This window comes from Symphalangus syndactylus, chromosome 21, assembly GCF_028878055.3.
Source record: "Symphalangus syndactylus isolate Jambi chromosome 21, NHGRI_mSymSyn1-v2.1_pri, whole genome shotgun sequence".
Lineage (NCBI taxonomy): Eukaryota > Metazoa > Chordata > Mammalia > Primates > Hylobatidae > Symphalangus > Symphalangus syndactylus.
Window position 1 is genome coordinate 14,799,763 of NC_072443.2, and position 18,407 is coordinate 14,818,169.

General features: G+C 34.2%; 1 protein-coding gene across 7 annotated transcripts in view; it reads left to right on the forward strand.

Annotated features, from left to right (window-relative positions):
• ROBO1 (roundabout guidance receptor 1) overlaps window positions 1-18,407 on the forward strand; it is a 1,209,916-nt gene that overhangs the window by 1,052,139 nt on the left and 139,370 nt on the right. For all 7 annotated transcript variants that reach the window (XM_055259183.2, XM_055259184.2, XM_063630535.1 and 4 more), the window contains one exon: window positions 4,968-5,125. In XM_055259183.2, coding sequence (XP_055115158.2) covers window positions 4,968-5,125 — 158 coding nt within the window. The remainder of the gene's footprint in view (window positions 1-4,967; window positions 5,126-18,407) is intronic.

Below are 18,407 nucleotides of genomic sequence, written 5' to 3' on the forward strand. Positions count from 1 at the left end.
CCAAGATACCCACTTCTAATTAAATTGCCCATATTTAATTAAAATACTTATTAATATACAGCTTTTTCAATCATTTTCTGGTTGAAATATAAAAGGAAGCATTGATAAAAAGTAGCACATCTTATGTGTTATGAATAATGAAATCTAATTCTCAATATTATTCTGAAAATGTAGTGTCCTCTTCCAAGAAAAATAATCTGAAAAAACACAGGAATGCAGAATATAATCAAAGATAGCCATGATTGTCAGGAGGGAAATTTCTCACTTATGTTACAGTAGAATGAGTCTGAAATATTAATTATATCATGATACTTGTGTATTTAGAATTATGAACACTGTGTTAAGACCAGATAGGCAGGCAACTTGGTAGAGAAGTGTTCTTTATGTACTGGAGATCTGTATTCTAGCTTGGCTACTGCGTCCTACAAATTCTTCATCTGTGAACCAAAACCAATACATTCGCTTTGTCGTAGACTTGTTACGAGTATTAAATGAGTTGTTACTTACTAAGATTCCTTACACAGTAAATGTTCAATTAGCATCAGCCATTGCTAACATCATTATTATATTGCTGACATTATTATTATTATTATTATTATTAATGTGGCATGCTCCTCTCCCCCTGAGGAGCCTTAATTTATTAATCTCTAAAACAAAAAAATGCAGATCACACATCTATCGGGCCCCTAACCGCACTGATATTCTATGATTCATGAAGGTAAAGGCATTGTATGTAGTTCACAAATATTCACAATTAGTTGTTCACATTTAACTTGAGCACTTGAGCCTACCAAGATCGGATAGTGGTGAGACTGTAGCGCAGTGATGCACAATCACCATTAAGTCAAGCCTTTTGCAATAATAAAGTGAATTTATTGGAAATACAATGGATTAGATAGAACAATTGCATTTTTACATTACAATAGTCACGTGGTAAACAAGCAAAAAAAACATAAAAACACTTCACTGGGAATCAGCATACCTGGGTTTTCTTCTGGTCCCCTTCTCATAAATAACACAAGCAAAGCTTCCTGGGACTTGGTAGTCTCTGTTTATGGGATTGATTATATGTTGCCAAAGACCTCTGCCCATTCTGTAATGTTATGTTTCAGTTCTAAAATTTCCTATAATGCACTTAAAGACGGTTTTGCAAGTATTAAAGTCTCCATATTACTTGGAGCACTTTCTGTTTAACTTATTTTATTCCGCTTTGCTTCCCATCTTAATGTTACCCAGATAAGTTGAAAAGACACCACTGAATTTTAGAATTCCTTTCTGAAAACGTTTACTTATTTTGAGAATTGTGTTAAAATTGATGTAAAGTTTTCAAAAAGTAGTGATTATATGCTTTGTTATGTTTTGTACAATTAGTGAACTTTTTTATTTTATTTTATTTTATTTTATTTTATTTTTTTTTTTTTTATTTTATTTATTTATTTTTTGAGATGGAGTCTCTCTCTGTCGCCCAGGCTGGAGTGCAGTGGCACGATCTTGGCTCACTGCAAGCTCCGCCTCCCGGGTTCACACCATTCTCCTGCCTCAGCCTCCCGAGTAGCTGGGACTACAGGCGCCGCCACCACGCCCGGATAATTTTTTGTATTTTTAGTAGAAACGGGGTTTTGCCGTGTTAGCCAGGATGGTCTCGATCTCCTGACCTCGTGATCCGCCTGCCGGCCTCCCAAAGTGCTGGGATTACAGGCATGAGCCACTGCGCCCGGTCCAGTGAACCATTTTTTTTAAAGAAAAAAAACCTTCTAGGATTCAAATATTCAATGAAATGTATGTTTCCTCTAATTTAATAGAATAAAAAAATGAAATGCTGTTGAGTTAAATTGCATGTACCAAACTATACACATAAAATAAAACTACGCAAATATGAAAGAAACATTACATTGTTACAATCTTAGAGAGAACTCTGGTTTAATACCTTTTTAGGTGATATCTACTTGGATACACTATGCATGCTACTTGCTCTTTTCAAATTAATATTAGACCTTTTTGACAATTCCAAATTAAAATTTTCATACAATTCAAATCAAGAAACATTAAAAGTATATATACTTTGGTTAATAGAAATGTTAAAGGAGAAAAGGAGAAGCTTTTCAAATGATCTTATCTGGGAATACTTATGGATGCTTTTGGTTTTTCTGCCAAAATGCTGCGAATCATTTGAATTTCATTTTTATTGTGATGACTTAAGTGTACACATGAATTTTGAAAACTGGACAGTTTAACTAAAAGTTTCATATAGTTTTATAATGTGGCACCATATTATTTTTTCCCAAAAGGAAATCTTTGGGATAAGTATAAGAAAGAAAAATTAGTTTTAGAAGAGAGAAGAAAAATATTAAATTCCTAACTTTATGCAGAATTGCCCGTAGTCATGGGCAATACTAAAGTTTTATGCTTTACAGCTGCAAAAATAATTACATGAGCATTATCTAAGCAACAGTTTTTAATGGATTACATTTTGTTAGTTTTTCATGATATATTGTAAAAGGCCAAATAACATAGTAAATGTTAAAAAAACTTGATTTACGTGACTTAGACCTTTGATATTTCTGCAAGACATTTTATTATTCATTGGCTTGAGAAATGATTCAGCTTGTAAATAAGATATAGCATTACCAAATTGGTTTTAAGGTTGCCACATAGAAAAATTGTGCATATTGTTTACTTTTATTTGAAAAGTATTTTACTTTTGGGTGTTCAAAGGTGTTAACCTTTTCAGAGGTGTTATCATTGATTAATAATGTGATCCAGCAAAGGCACATACTGCCTGTCAAGGTCAATCCATTTGCTTTTTCTACAGGCCTTATATTTTATTTGTGTTACATTCTTAACACCTAATAATAATATAAGCTTACAAATAGTGAAAGTCTTTATACTCTGTTCTTTTATTATGTGGTAACAGTAGCTGGAGTTTTCAGTTTAACAAGGTTTAGCTTTGTGTCTATATATTTTATTAATAGTGAATAGTATTGAAGTTAGAATTTAAACAGTTTGGTGAGATCAGATTTATTTTGCTTTTCCTTTTACTGTTCTTTCCAAAGATAAGAAAAAAAAGTCTTCTCTTTGAAGCAGTAGTTTCCAAATATTAACATAGTCATGCCGTGCCCAAGTTGTCTTAATATTCAGATTAAAAAATGGGGATTTTTTTCATGGATGTGATAACTTACTTGAATGTATACATCTAGTTGGTTGGAATTGAAGAAGGAAAAATTTTAAACTGGTTTGAGGTTTTGAAAAAAAAGTTTAAGAGTGAGTTTTGAAAGAACAGTTTGAGCATAAGTTTTTTACGCTGTAGTACTTCATCCATGAAAGCACTTTTAAATGCCAGTGGAATGGAAAGACATCCATTCCAGTACAAAATTATAGTAATAAATATTAAATTCAAATATTCTTTTAAAAATTCAATAGGATTTATTTATTTATTTAGTTGAGACAGAGGCTGGAGTGCAATGGCACGATCTCAGCTCACCACAACCACCACCTCCTGGATTCTAGCAGTTCTGCTGCCTCAGCCTCCCAAGTAGCTGGGATTACAGGCACGCACCACCACGCCCGGCTAATTTTGTATTTTTACTAGAGACAGGGTTTCTCCATGTTGGTCAGGCTGGTCTCGAACTCCCGACCTCAGGTAATCTGCCCGCCTCGGCCTCCCAAAGTGCTGAGATTACAGGCATAAGCCACCACACCCAGCCCAATTCAATAGGTTTTTAAAAGATAAATAACATCTATCAATCCAAATCTGTGCACTTAACATACTGATAAACATTTTCAGTACCATGTTAAATTAGGTTACCAAAATGGTTCACATTCTGTTACACATCAGATCAAGGAAAGCAGGGTGGAGGAACAATAACTATTGGACTTTGTACTGAAGTATATGTATCTTCATCCCTCTTTTGTGAAAAAGGAAGCAAAAGTATTAAATAGTTTGTTCAAGATTGCATGTCTAGTATACAACAGAGTTGTATTTAAGACTGACGTGCCAAATAATTCATGATTTCTTGATGTTATCAAGATATTGGGGACAATTTTACTGTATGAACTATTTTTGGAATATGTATTTGGTTTCTTTTCCACATCGAATTCTAACAGTTACAAAATACTGCTTGTTTTATAGTATGTTAATACTATATTAGTATCCAGTTGAGATTACAATAGTGAATTGTTTCTTCCTCCACAGTATGGGACTAATGTTAGTAGTACAAGTAGAATTAATAGTGTCTCTCATTCTGAATAGGTTAAGGATTAAATGTGATAATATACACCAAAAAACAACAAAAACATAGAACATAAAAGTGATGCTGTTGGTAGCACTGCTGTTATCCATATTGGTGCCTTCTAACATTCTCAGTAATCACGGAAAAACACAACGAGTTTCAATGTAGTGGCTTTGTAGATATGTCTAAAGTTTTTATAATGAGCATATTTAAATTATGATGATTATATAACCTTATACATTAATTTTATATATTTATAAAATATCGCTCGATTAAATTCATGCTTGAAGTATCTTAATTTTTTTCTTTTAATATTTAGCTTTGCATGTATATGTAATTCATTTAATTACAGAAAGCATTATCCTTTGGCATCACATAGATAAAAGGAGGATTCACTTATATTCGTTAGCACATGGCTGAGAAAAATGTAGGCAGCAGGCAGAAAAGTAATGCAAGTTAAAGATGAGCCAAATGCTAACTGTGAAGGCACTAAGCAGCAGAACACACTCGCCTGCTGGACTCTGAAGAATATCAAATTATCCCTCCTGTGTGTGTTTAAGGCCAAATATCTTTATTAAATTGCAGATGTCTATAAGTAGATATAGATTCTTAAAGCTGTATTGCAAGAGCTATTAGTGGTAATTTATTATAATTATAATAAATGTCTGCTGCTGAAGTTCAGAGATTAGGACTGTATACATCACTTTGGAGTATAATGATTTAATCTTGTTTCTGCAGTACTTCGGGATGACTTCAGACAAAACCCTTCGGATGTCATGGTTGCAGTCGGAGAGCCTGCAGTAATGGAATGCCAGCCTCCACGAGGCCATCCGGAGCCCACCATTTCATGGAAGAAAGATGGCTCTCCACTGGATGATAAAGATGAAAGAATAACTGTGAGTATTTCATTCAACAGCAGAGGACATGTGTTGGTCTGTGTGTATCTTTACCGAAGAAAAAAGAGAAAAATGAAGTCGATTATTTTAAATAAAAGCTTGCGTCAGCTCCCATGTTCAGTTTTTCTTTTAAAAAATATATATTTCAATTCTTTCTGTGTTGACATGAAAATAAGTAAGGAAAATGCATGGTGTTTAGAGATCAGTAAAAGAAAAACTATAATTCCTGTTTTAGTGTCTCAGAGTTAACACTTTTATGTATGACTTAATTATTGTCATAACTCAAGGCTTATAAAATTTCCATGTGTTTTCGTAAAAACTGTTTATTAAAGAAAATCTGTTATTTAGTATGTTTCCAGATGGCCTCTTAAACCACTTCAAGGTGTTTTTATGTTTTTTTCTCATTTTTAAAAGTGCTTTTCTGTTCTATAGTGTTCAATATTGTTTCTGAAAAATAAAATCTTATTTTGAAAGGTGGTTAATGGTGAATTTATCTCAATATAAAATGAAGTCATATGATGAGATTATTGGATTTCAAATTCCTGCTCTGATGTAAGAAATTATACGTGATTTGTATGAAGTCAAAATGCGTTTTCTTCTTGACAGCCGTGATTCTATATGACTTCTTTGCTTGTTTTGTCTTGGAAGATGTTGACTAAAGCACCTCGGTCACCAAGCCCTCATTGATTTTGTGGTTGCTCAATATTTCCCTTTACAATTCTGTTTGTTCAGCATGCACTGATATCTGTCCATTGTGAATTTGCTGGTCAAGATTTAAAGTTCCCTGGGAGAATGTATGTGTGAGGAAAAGGTCACTGCTGAAGATGTACAAGAGCAAAGTTATAACGTAGACCGCACAACCTAATTAGCAGTTGCACTGTTTCTGAGCACCTGGTTAGTAGATTAGCTTGGAAAAAATTAATATTGAGAAAAGTAGAGAAGGTTGTGTTAGACCAGGGTTTAGAGACCTTGAAAGAAAATTAAGCATTTTTTTCATGTAAATCTGAATTAGAATGAGCCTCCCGAAGGATTTCTATAGTTCTTGGGATTGGTGTGAGGATGACCCGGTTCTGCTCGTAAGTGCTGCAGAGTCAGATGACAGAAGGAACTATATGTGGAAACACTGGTTTTTGGAAATGAAGTCAGGAAAGAGCATGGGAGAAATAGAGTGAAGAAACAAATGCTTCTCTCGTTAGTGGTAACAGATTCCTTCTGGATTCATGTACAATGAAGATAAGAATACTTTGCCCTTAAAGATATATTCTAGATCATTTAATGACCATTATCTATAATTCCCCTTTCCCTTCCTTACTGATTCAAACACATTAAAACCATTATTATCCCTGACTTTCCCTCATGCCTCTCCTGATAACCTATTCGTGTTTAATACAAGTTAGTGACAAAATTCTGTTTTTTTTTTTGAGACGGAGTCTTGCTCTGTCACCAGGCTGGAGTGCAGTGGTACGATCTCGGCTCACTGCAACCTCTGCCTTCTGGGTTCAAGCGATTCTCCTGCCTCAGCCTCCTAAGTAGCTGGGATTACAGGTGTGCACCCCCACACCCAGCTAATTTTTGTATATTTAGTAGAGATGAGGTTTCATCATGTTGGCCAGGATGGTCTCGATCTCCTGACCTCATGATATGCCTGCCTCAACCTCCCAAAGTGCTGGAATTACAGGCATGAGCCACCACGCCCGGCAAACAAAATTCTTAGCCCTGGAGATGCAACTTGATCAAAACTCAGTGAGTGTTCTGCTGGAGCTTACATTTTATGAGTGTGTATACAGACAAAACCAAAATAAATAAGTGTAATATATAGTAAGTTAAACTATAATAAATCCTATAAAAACAGAGAAAGAGTATACAGACAAAAACCAAAATAAATAAGTATAACATACAGTAAGTTAAACTATAGTAAGTCCTATTAAAAATAGTGAAGAAGTAGATGAATTCATTAGGGTTCAGGTGGGACTGAAATTTTAAATAGGCTGATTAGAGAGAATGCCTCATATAAAAACCTCAAAAAATTGATGGAATGAACTATACAAGTGTCTGGAAAAAGGGTATTGTAGGCAGACAAAATATTAAATAGAAAAACCCTAAGGTGGGGTATACCTAACGCATTCACTAGGGAGTAAAAAATCAGTGTTGGTTAAACAGAATGAGTAAAGATTTATAGGAGATACTATCGGGGAATAGCCATTTTAAAAAGGCTATGAATTTAATAATTGTCCAACCGTGTAGGCTCTTACAGATGTTGTAGATAGTTTGGCTTTTCTTCTAAGTAAAGTAGGAAGCCTCTGCTCTCTTGAGAACACACTGAAACGTGGCAATGGTAGAGGCAGGGAGACCCACTGAGAGCTCTCAGGGTAATCCGCGTAAGAGACAAATGGTGGTTTGAACCAGGCTGCTAGGATGGGGAAGTAGTGAGGAGTGGCTAGATTCTGGATATACTACAAAGCAAAAGCCAACAGAATTTGCTAACAGACTGGATGTGTTTGTGAGCAAGAGAGAGAAGTCAAGGACCTCCTAATTAATTGGCCTGCTCAACTGAAATGGTAGAGATGCCATAAACTGAGATGCCGTAGATGGTAGGCGAAGATTTGGGGTGGGAAGTATCAGGAGCTTAGTTTTAGACATGGTAATTTTGAAATGCTTATTGGATATCCAAGTATAATTGTCAAATAGGCAGCTGGATACATGAGTCAGAAATTCAGAACTGAGGTTGAGGTTGGAGAAAAAATTACATTGTGGTAGACATACAAGAACTCATTACTATGCAGTTCTCCTGTCCTGGGCAGATGAAACACTCTACTTCCCAGCTTTTTTGCTGTCCGGCAGACCTGTGTGACTTCTTCAGCTTCGTGGGTTGTGAGTGAACATTAAGGAAATTAAATACTAGTGGTTTAAATACTCCAGTACTCTCTTTACCACTCTGCAACCAAGGAAGCTACTTGTTGTATTGAGGTAGTGCAACTGCAACGTGAAAGACACCCGGAGAGCCTGAGCCCCTGAGTTATGTGTAGAACTTTCTACCCCACACCTATCTTCTCAAGATGGACATGTAAAATGAATGAGAAATAAATCTTTGTTGATTAAGTCACTGAGGATTTTTTAGCACATATAGCTTAGCCTATCCCGATGAATATGGGAGTCATCAGTGCTTACATGTTATTTAAAACAGGAGACTGCAATCACCAAGGGAATGATTGCAGATAGAAAGGAAAAGCGGTCCAATGCTGAGTTCTCATGGAGAAGAGGCAGAAAGAGCAGTGGAAACTGAGAGGGAGCAGTCACTGAGAAAGGAGGAGAATTAGAAGGGCCGCCAAGTAAAGACGGTTTGAAGGAGGTGTCGGTGACAGAGTCAATTGCAGCTGGTAGATGGAGTAATAATGAGGATTAAGAATTCACCACTAGATTTAACAACTTGGTGAGCAATCATAAATGACCTTGACAAGAGCCATTTCAGGGAAGTGGTGGGGGTTAAAACCTCATTGAACAGTTCAAGACAGACTGGAAAGATCAAAACTAGACACAGAGCATAGACGACTCTTTTTAATGTCACGTTCCATACGCTAAATAAAAAATAATGGTGGTTGTAGTCTTGCATTTTGAAAGATCTCAGTTAATTTTAAAAGTTATATTTTGTGTGTATGCTTGTGTATGTGTTAATTTTTTGTGACATTCACAGTTTAAAATCACTATAATACATTTGATTTTTAAAAATTCTTGGAACTCCCTGATGTATCATATAGTGAATTAAATGACATTTTACTCTTCATGCCAAAATGTTTAATTTATTATAGAATCTTCATTTACTTTTGCTGTCTAAGGGGCTGCGGTCCTCTAATTAAAGAGCACCAGTTCCCCCACACTATCAGTAGCTTCTAGTCAATGTGAGAACCACCTATAACAAGGAATCAAACAGTTTAAAGTTGTAAAAACCCATGACTATGAAATGATGCCAAGATGTTAATACATAAATAACTTTTAAATCATTTACATGCTGCCAAAATGATGATCCATGATGGTGTTCCATATGCTAGGAAGTTGTAACATCTGAAACTTTTACTACTTCTAAGACCATCTGTGTGTTTTGTATAAATTATGACTGTGGAACTGATAAAACACTGGAGGTACAAAAGCACATTTATGCATTTGGGAAAAGGAATACATTAAAAATCAGCAGTTTGGGTTCAAAATCACTGATCTTATGTAGATCATAATTGTTTTTGTTTTATTTTCTTCCTTTAGGCAAAACTGATTGAATAATTAAAACAAAAACTTAGAACATAAACAGAATACATGACATTATTTCCAGTTCTTTTTTTCAATAGTGAAAATAAATTCTTAAAAGATGTTGGTTATTAGTCATTGTACGTGATTCTTCTTTCCTAAGCCTTATATTCAAATGAGTGTTTTCATCTCTATTGTTAATGTACTTTGCCAAATGTGCTGAGTGCAGATGAGCAGAAATTAAAGCACATAATATCGTTATGAAAGACAATTGAAGATTGCATGCTTATTGCTACAGTTTTGGTTATAGGAATTTCTAGAGTTCTTTAATGTGGTGGCTTTCTTTGTTGAAAATTTAAAGTACACCTCTCCCAGCTGTGAGAACAAAGACACACCCTACACAAAAGGGAAATATGTAGTTGAATTATAGCTGCACCTGTATTTTTTTTAAGTTCTTAATTCATTTCTTCTTACATTGACCTGGATTCTGAGCCAAATTTTAGATCCAGGATGATTATAAACCAGGAATATATAAATAACATTTTCTTATTCTCTTACCTGATAGGAGAGTCTTTTAGAACTTTTTTGGCACGTTATTTCTTAGAATCACTTGAAAGAGGCCTTAAATGATGTTTGTCTCTAGTGTTCTTTCTTTTCTAGACGTTAGTATTTATATTTAGAGTTAGAAATAAAAGTAGTTTAACTGGTAGGCTAGATTAAATTGATTTACTTCATGTGTTTGAGACTTAATCATATCCATCATTGTTAATAAATGAAATTTTCTTATACAGATGAATCGGAGGACTAAAGTGTTCTTGGATGTCTTTGAAAATGCCTCACGAAAAGCAATTTTTAAAAATTTCACTACTTTTTAGAAATATCGCATTGAAGTTCAAGGCATTTTTTTAGGGTGGAGAAAAGAAAATATTAAGATTGGGAAAAAGTTAACACCAAGTATTGAAAAAATAATTATTTTGTTCAATCTAAAAACTAAAATTGCCTTCTACATTAAGGAAAAAGTTAAAACATTTAAAGTAGACATCACAAATATTTTCCTAGATTAAGTTTGTTTTAAAATTTGCCACTTATTCTATGTTTGTTTTCTTAGACAGTTTTAATATTTTTATCTCAGCAAAAAGGTGAGTTTGTTATAAATTAGCACAGTTTCTTTGGGTCACAGACAATTGCACCGAGTTCCAGGCATCAGTTTCTCGTACTTTGTATTGGATTTCTATAAAATGAACCTGGTGGTAGCTGCAGGAATTGCAGGCATAGAGATGAAATTGCTGATCTCTTATGGAGGATGGCTTATAGATAAAACTTATTTAATTGACTATTACAAGCATAAAAACAAATGTGTTTATGAAATAAAATATTAAGGTATTTAATAGTACCTAGGTGATAACTGATGAGACAAGAGCAACTGTATAGTTTATCTTAATATATGTTAAAAATAAGATCATAAATTAATACCATTATACTAACAGAAAATGATACTTTTGTGTGTTTGTATGAGATCTGCTAATTGACAAGTAGTAATTAAACCTTTTGTTTTAGATTAGTAAATGAATATTTACAGAAACAATAGTAAATTTTCAATATCTGTACATAGTATATATGATATGTTTATTGAGTTTTACAAGTTAGGATTTAAGGCCTTGTATTTAGCTCTTCTGCATAAATGTGTCATGAAAGTCAATTGAAAAAAGTTCCTTTTGCCAGGCTCGGTGGCTCATGCCTGTAATCCTAGCTCTTTGGGAGGCGAAGGCAGGCAGATCACTTGAGGTCAGGAGTTCGAGACCAGCCTGACCAACATGGAGAAACCCTGTCTCTACTAAAAATACAAAAAAAAAAAAATAGCCAGGCGGCGTAGTGGCGCATGCCTGTAATCCCAGCTACTTGGGAGGCTGAGGCAGGACAGTTGCTTGAACCCGGGAGGCAGAGGTTGCAGTGAGCTGAGATCGTGCCATTGCACTCCAGCCTGTGCAACAAGAGTGAAACTCTGTCTCAAAAAAAAAAAAAGAAAGAAAGAAAAGAAAAAAGTTCCTTTTTATTCTGAAAAATTTTAAATAAAAATTATTTAAATTTATTTATTTAAATTTTATTTTATTAAATTTAATTTAAATAAATGTCAATTTTTAGAGATAATAATAACAATAGCTATTGCATATTAAGAACTTGCTGTGTATTATATGCTTTATATCATCTCATTTTATCCACTTGAAAGCCCAGTGCCTAAGCTGTTTTCTTTACATTAGGGTACACTTACACTTGTCAATTTAGTCTTATGAAGAAGGTGAAGAAGAAGAAGGAGATGATGATGATGATAATAGTAAACACTTATTATAGCACTTGCTATGTGCCAGGTCCTATTATAAGCACTTTATGTATATTCACCAGTTTAATCCTGAGAACAGTCTTGTCAGATACATGCTAAAACTTCTGCTAATGCAATCACTACGTCTAAATTGGCTGGTGGGGGAACAGAGGGCAACCAAGGGGGCACTTGCATTTTTTTCACTCATAACATTTTTTATAGGGTCCTATAGATTCTGCAACATATGTAAGAACTCTGCTATGCTATCAGTGCAAATTTTGACTCAGGATGACAGTATCTCTTAGTTTCCATTATGAAGTACTGTTTTTAATGTTCAATGATTTGGAGAGATTAGTTTACAGAATGGAAGTTGTGGTGGTCTTGAAATCGGGGTTTGGCATGTTCAAGAACTAGTCCATATTATGTTAAGTATTGAAATCTATAACATAACAAAGGTTTTTATATTTGAAAAGTTGAGTTGTTTTATAAAAGATGACACAGAAATGGTCAAATTTGGCCAAATATTATAGCTCAGACAAGCTAAAATTATTTATTCTGAAGACTAGAAGTCTTACCTAAAGAGATATTAGAGGTTATCTAAAGAAAACAATGAACTGTCATCATTTGTCATTTAGGAAAAGAAGGATTTATATTGAAAAGGATATTATAAATCAGTAAATTATTCAACTGAATATGCTTTGTAGTTATCAGTCCAAATTGTGAGTTAGCCAGGTTCTAATATCATTAGCTGCACACGTTTCAAAAGTTATTGTTGAAAAAAGTAAGCAATTATGAGATATTATATAACAAACGAAAAATTGAGTTAAAATATTATTAAAGTAGTGACTGGGGAATTTTGTGTAGATATAATAAAATACAGTAAAAACTAACACATTAACAACAGTATAAACATTAAGCTGTGCCTAGACTCAATTCTGAAATTTCAGAAACATTTTCTTCATAATAACCTTTCTCGATCATTTATCCTGAATTATTTCATTTTATTAAGAAGAAGAGCTTAAAAGACACTCATCTTTTCATGCTTCAAATTCTTAGCTGGTATGAGCCTTTGTGACTTAAGCGTTATTGAATGACTTATATTATTCCTTGAGATAAGTTATGCTGAGTTGTTTATTCTTCTTCCTACTGTCCTTACAGTAGCATGTCACAAATATTCTCTATGTCTATGATTGTTTTTACTTGATTGAAAAAATAATTTAGATGATGGGGAAAGAATTTGTTTATAAGATATTTATTTTCATCAAAGCCATTATCCAATCGGTGACTATTTTTTTTTCATTTCATCTACTTATTGCATAGCTGAATTAAGATTTTATCCATTCTTCTTTGCAAAATGTAGAAAAAAAATTTTCAGCATCAGTATGCTTTAGCGTGATGAACAAGTATATTTAGTAGCTTTTTCTTAAGATTTTTACCTTGCATAGGAAAACCAAACATTCTGGTTTGCCGAGGACGGTCCTGGTGTTAGAAATGAGAATTCTATTCCCAGGAAATCCCTCAGGTCTGGGAAAATGGGGATAGTTGGTCACTGTAGTCCTAGATGATTTAAATGAATTGTTTTGTGTATGAGTGACATTGAATAACAAATCACATTTATATAAGGTAAGTAAAAAATAGCTAAAATATATAGAAGGGTTTTATCTGTATCATTTCTTTCAAAAGCAAGTTAAAGATTTGAAAATCCATAATGAAGGTAGGAGAACAATTTATTCAGTAAAAAACAAAACAAAACCAATAAACCAAAAATAGCTATTTAATACTTCCCATTCCCATGCTGACGAGGTAAAATTATTAGAATGGAGTATGTCATCAGGTCTTTTCCTAGTCCTTTTCTGCTTCCTGTGTGTCTTTGTAGGTTTCTTTGATTTCCATTGTTGGTGTGATATTTTGGTAAAAAGCAGCTGACTCACATCCCATCCAAATCCCCAGTGCCCTTCAGATCCTTCACAAATTTGGCATTCAGCCCACTCCTTGCCAATTGCTTCCTTTTCCCCCAATTCCCACGTCTCCTTCCTACGCCATCTGCTTCTCCTCCCTTCCTTTGATTAGTGCTTTCGTCTGCTCTTCCAATTTCTTTCATTGTTCAATGTCTTTTGCTTCCTCTTCCCCTCCTCTCCCCTAGAGGAAATTAACATACTTAATACAGCTGATGTCATAAAGCCCCTTTTCCCTAAGAAGTTAAATTTCTGTTTCTGCAAAATAAATACACAGCTCTGTTGTGTGAAGGTCAAAGGAAACCTGAGTAGTAAACCTGAAATAGATTTTTTTTGTGGTTCATCTTACATAAAGTGTCAATGCATGTTATGTATTCTATTTATTTTCCAAAATAAATTTTCTATTTGGGATTTAAATATGGTAAGTCAACACAACTTTATTATACCAGTTATTGGATTGAATAAATGACTTAAAAATAATTTTTCTTGTCTATCTTAATTTTCATATTTCATAATTGAAACACTGGGGATTAGTAGAACAAAGCATAGGCTTGGGCATTATAAGACCACATGATAATTTCAGGTTCCAACACCTATTAAATGCCTGATCTTATGGAAGACATTTGATACATTTCATTGTTTCCATCTGTGAAATGAATTGTCTAATCATACTTAGATTAGTTCAGTGTGTCATTGAGGGAATTCAGCGACAAAATGCATGTTAAATGTCATTGTAAATGGTGACACACTTAATACATATTAGTAATGGTGTTCTCTTTATTATTGTTGTTAGTATACCTGTTTGAACTCTGAATATATTTAGTCATCTAAATCTTGATGGAAAAGGAAAATCCAAAACTACTCATGCCATAACAATTCCAATTTTCTTCAAGAAGCAAGAAGATGATATAAATGTATGCGAACGAAGATCCAGCTTTCTATCTCCTCTGCCTGTATTTCTATCTATATCTGATTCACAACTGTGAGAGTTTTCAGTTGCCACAGAATCACTAGGAGTATTTTGGGTGAACATTATGAGTAAGTAAAGTCTTTAGACTAACACTGAAATTAAGAAACTGATTCAAGTTCTATGTGTACCTTTATTGGGCAATGCTATCATCAACTGGTTATTCCACAGGAGAATTCTGTCCTAATGCCCTAAAGGTACCCACCATGTGTAATGAATCAACTTCTTTCCCATGCATCTAGAACAGTTCTAGTTATGTATTATCCTTAGGGGAATTGAGAAATTATGATTCAGATGCAAAGTACTGGTTGAGAAAGGCTAGTTTCTCTTCCCAAGGAACATCCTGAAACTTTCCACACACTTGCAATTTTATTTAAATAATTACATATACACTTATCATGTTTGGACCCTGAAACTAGAAAAAAGAAAGCCAAGCATTTCACATCTACCTGTGTAGTCCAAGCACTCTTTTGAAAGGATTGCAGTAAACTAAAGCATTCTCAGTTCTGGCACACAAATTAGTTTAGATGACAATACAATTAAAAAGATAATTTCAGTGAGCATTTGGTTGTTGCTCTGTCTTTTCACTATTCGTATGTTACATGTGCATTTGAAAGCTTGCATGCCAACAGCTTGGTGTACCAATATATGAGAGTCTTGGCATGTGGTTTTCTATCTGTAATGTTCTGTTCCTACACCCCCTTTGTCTAACACATTCATTTTTCAGATCTCAAAGACAACTTCCTCAGAGGAGCCATCAGCAAAATGCCACCCAAATACCCACACTAGATTTCTTCTTCCTGTTTGCTGTTCGTTTTCCTTTTTCAAGTACTTCTCTTATAATCTATTCTAAGTTATGATTTATATATTACTTATCTAATACACATAAAACATATGAAAGTCCACCTGTATTCCTCATGTCTGTCTTATGTTCGAAGCTCATATGTTCGAGAAAGTGTTAAATGAATGAAATATAAGTCAGAAATTTTGTCTTCTAGGGTACTGAGGAATGAGAAGTTGCTAATTTGAATATATGTGATTTTGTTAATTTTATTTCCACGTACGATACATATTTCTTATCTTACTCTCTTATAAAATGGGAAGAGAGTATCATCCACACCATTTCTTTTTTCTAAAGCATGATTTTTTTGGCTTAAAAATAGGAGATACTACACAAGTTAATTATGTGAGTAAATACATTGCTGTAAGTGTGACATACTGATACAGAACCTTAGAGATGGAGCTGAGTTGAGAGATTGTGAATAGGCAAGGTCCTTTGTTTTCAGGGACAAAGGAGACGCCAAGCCCGCTAGTTTACCCTGAGTCACATAATGGATTAGTGTAGAGTCTCCCATCATTAGAGTTCTTCCTGGGATTTTTTCCCATGACAGACTAGACCTGATCAACCCATCTAAAATGACACTTAAATTTGATTACGAAATATCTTAACAAAAAACTCAACAACAAAGGGTTTTCATGGATTTATTTCATATAATTTTTCCATTTGTTTTGTGTTCTAAATTCAGTATTTCCTATCTTGGTAACAGCATTGAAAATAGTATGTCAAATATATAGGGTTTAATAAATTTCCCTGCTTATTTATTCATTAGGTACAGGGATGGCCTTATGTCGATTTGATTAATTATTTTGTACATTCTGCATGTTATTACAAACATATAGAAATTCATCTTAAATGACTGAATATCGGAGGTTGTCACACAATCTCATTCAGAAAAGAAAATAAATTGCAGCAATTTAAATAGTAAGTTAAGCTTAATCTATGACCATCTTGGGAAAGGTCTGTTAAGTCCGAAGCACATTTTTGAAACTGTCCTAAGAACCAGACCTTGGTCAAGTCTGGTCAATTGTTGAAAATATCCAGATAATGATATCTTCTTTGCCTGTTTATTAGGATGCTTATGAGAATCAAACCATAGTAGTCAAAAGTATTTTGAGGACTGTTGATGACAGCCTCATTATAAAGCGTTATTTTAAGTTCTCCTGTCTTGATTTTCAGTTCATGTTCATTCTACACTGAATTTAATGACTTGGAGAGGTGAAAGATATTTAACTTCAGAAATTAAAGCAAACCTTTTGAATTAGATATTTCGTGGATCAAAAAACCGAACACTTGTAAAACTGTAGTATATCCTGTTTTGATCAATGTATAGGTTTACATCAATATATAAGTCTCAATGTGTAAGATATATACCTTTGTGGGCTTTATAATTTATAATCTGCATGCCCATTTTTGTCCAGGTCCTTTGAGACACGTAATTGTAATTCCTTATAAAGTGCTTATATCTTTACGTAAACTGACTGCAGGATCGTAGACGAGGTGCAGTGTGTTTCGATGCAGAGGCAAGGTAGTAGAGACCAAAGATTGCCAGACAAAATATTTTCTAGTTCAACAAATAATCTCTTGTGCCTTTGGGAAACAATATACTATATATTTTCACGTTTCATCTAAGTACTATGATGAACTTACATATGAATTAAAGCCCTCAGTTTTGATATCACGCAATGTTGATAGGCTATCCTGCTTTGACTGTTGCATACTGTTTGTTAGTATTCTCTTAAATCTCCTGAGATGATTCTGGAGTGTTTTGTTTCGTTTTTTTTTTCCAAATGGGTTTCCTAAAAAATAAGTCTTTTGGTTTTATTTGTTTGTTTGAGGCAGGGTATCTCTCTGTTGTCCAGGCTGGAGTGCTGTGGTGTGAACATGGATCACTGCAGCCTCAATCTCCTGGGCTCAAGTGATCCTCCCACTTCAGCCATGTGAGTAGCTGGGACTACAGTATGTGCAACCATATCCAGCTATTTTTTTTTTGTGTGTGTGTGAAGATGAGGTCTCACCATGTTGCCAAGGTTGGTCTTCTATAGGGCTGGGATTACAGGCGTGAGTCACCACACTCAGACCCAAAACAGTTTTGCATACTTTTCCAAAAGTTAGTTCCACTCACATGTTAGTTTCAGTCAAAGTAACATTAGATGACATAGAGGACTGCCTCACCAAGTATGCCTATGCTGCCTTTCACATGGAATTCCGCCAGCTCTTGAAAATCACTGAGACGAAACCTGATATGGTTGCATGCTGCTGGTTAGCATCCATGATCTATTAGTCAAAGTAGACCTTCCAGAAAGCAGAAAGTGTCTCAGAAATTGGAGTAATCAGCCAACAAGAAAGTTGTACTTCATAATTCAAAATAATACAGTATATTAAGCAGAAGTGCGGTATTAAAATGATACAAAATGAACACACATGGTCAAATAACAAATCTGCAATAGGAATTTTGGATTAGGTTGCCACCCCAGCATAGAAAGCAGACATGCAAATGTTGTTTCTTCTCTTACTTTTTTCTTAAAATATATGCTTACACAAGCAGCTAGAGTTTCTTCAGTTTCCAAGCACTTTGATATATCTGATCAGGCCATTAAATTTCTCCCAGTAGCCAAGGACTAGTGGGATTTTACTACTGTCAGGGAGCACTTTGTTTAATTATAGGTTAAAGTAGTTTGCCAAATTAAAGGCACAATCTTTTTTGGGTTCATGGATGATGTCCTAAATAGTTTATTTAATTCTCAATGTTCCATTAATCAGATGAAATATTTCTCTAAAATATAGTTTTAGAATTTATCTTTAAGAATTGTTTATACATTTTATCTTTAATTTGGGAAAATATTTAAATATCAATACTTTTTAGTAATTCCCTATTTTAAAAAAGTTTACTTTTCTAGTTGCTTGTAATCTTTCTGATTGCTTATGATAGTATGGACTGCATGTTTTGCTTTCTGTTGACATCAAGC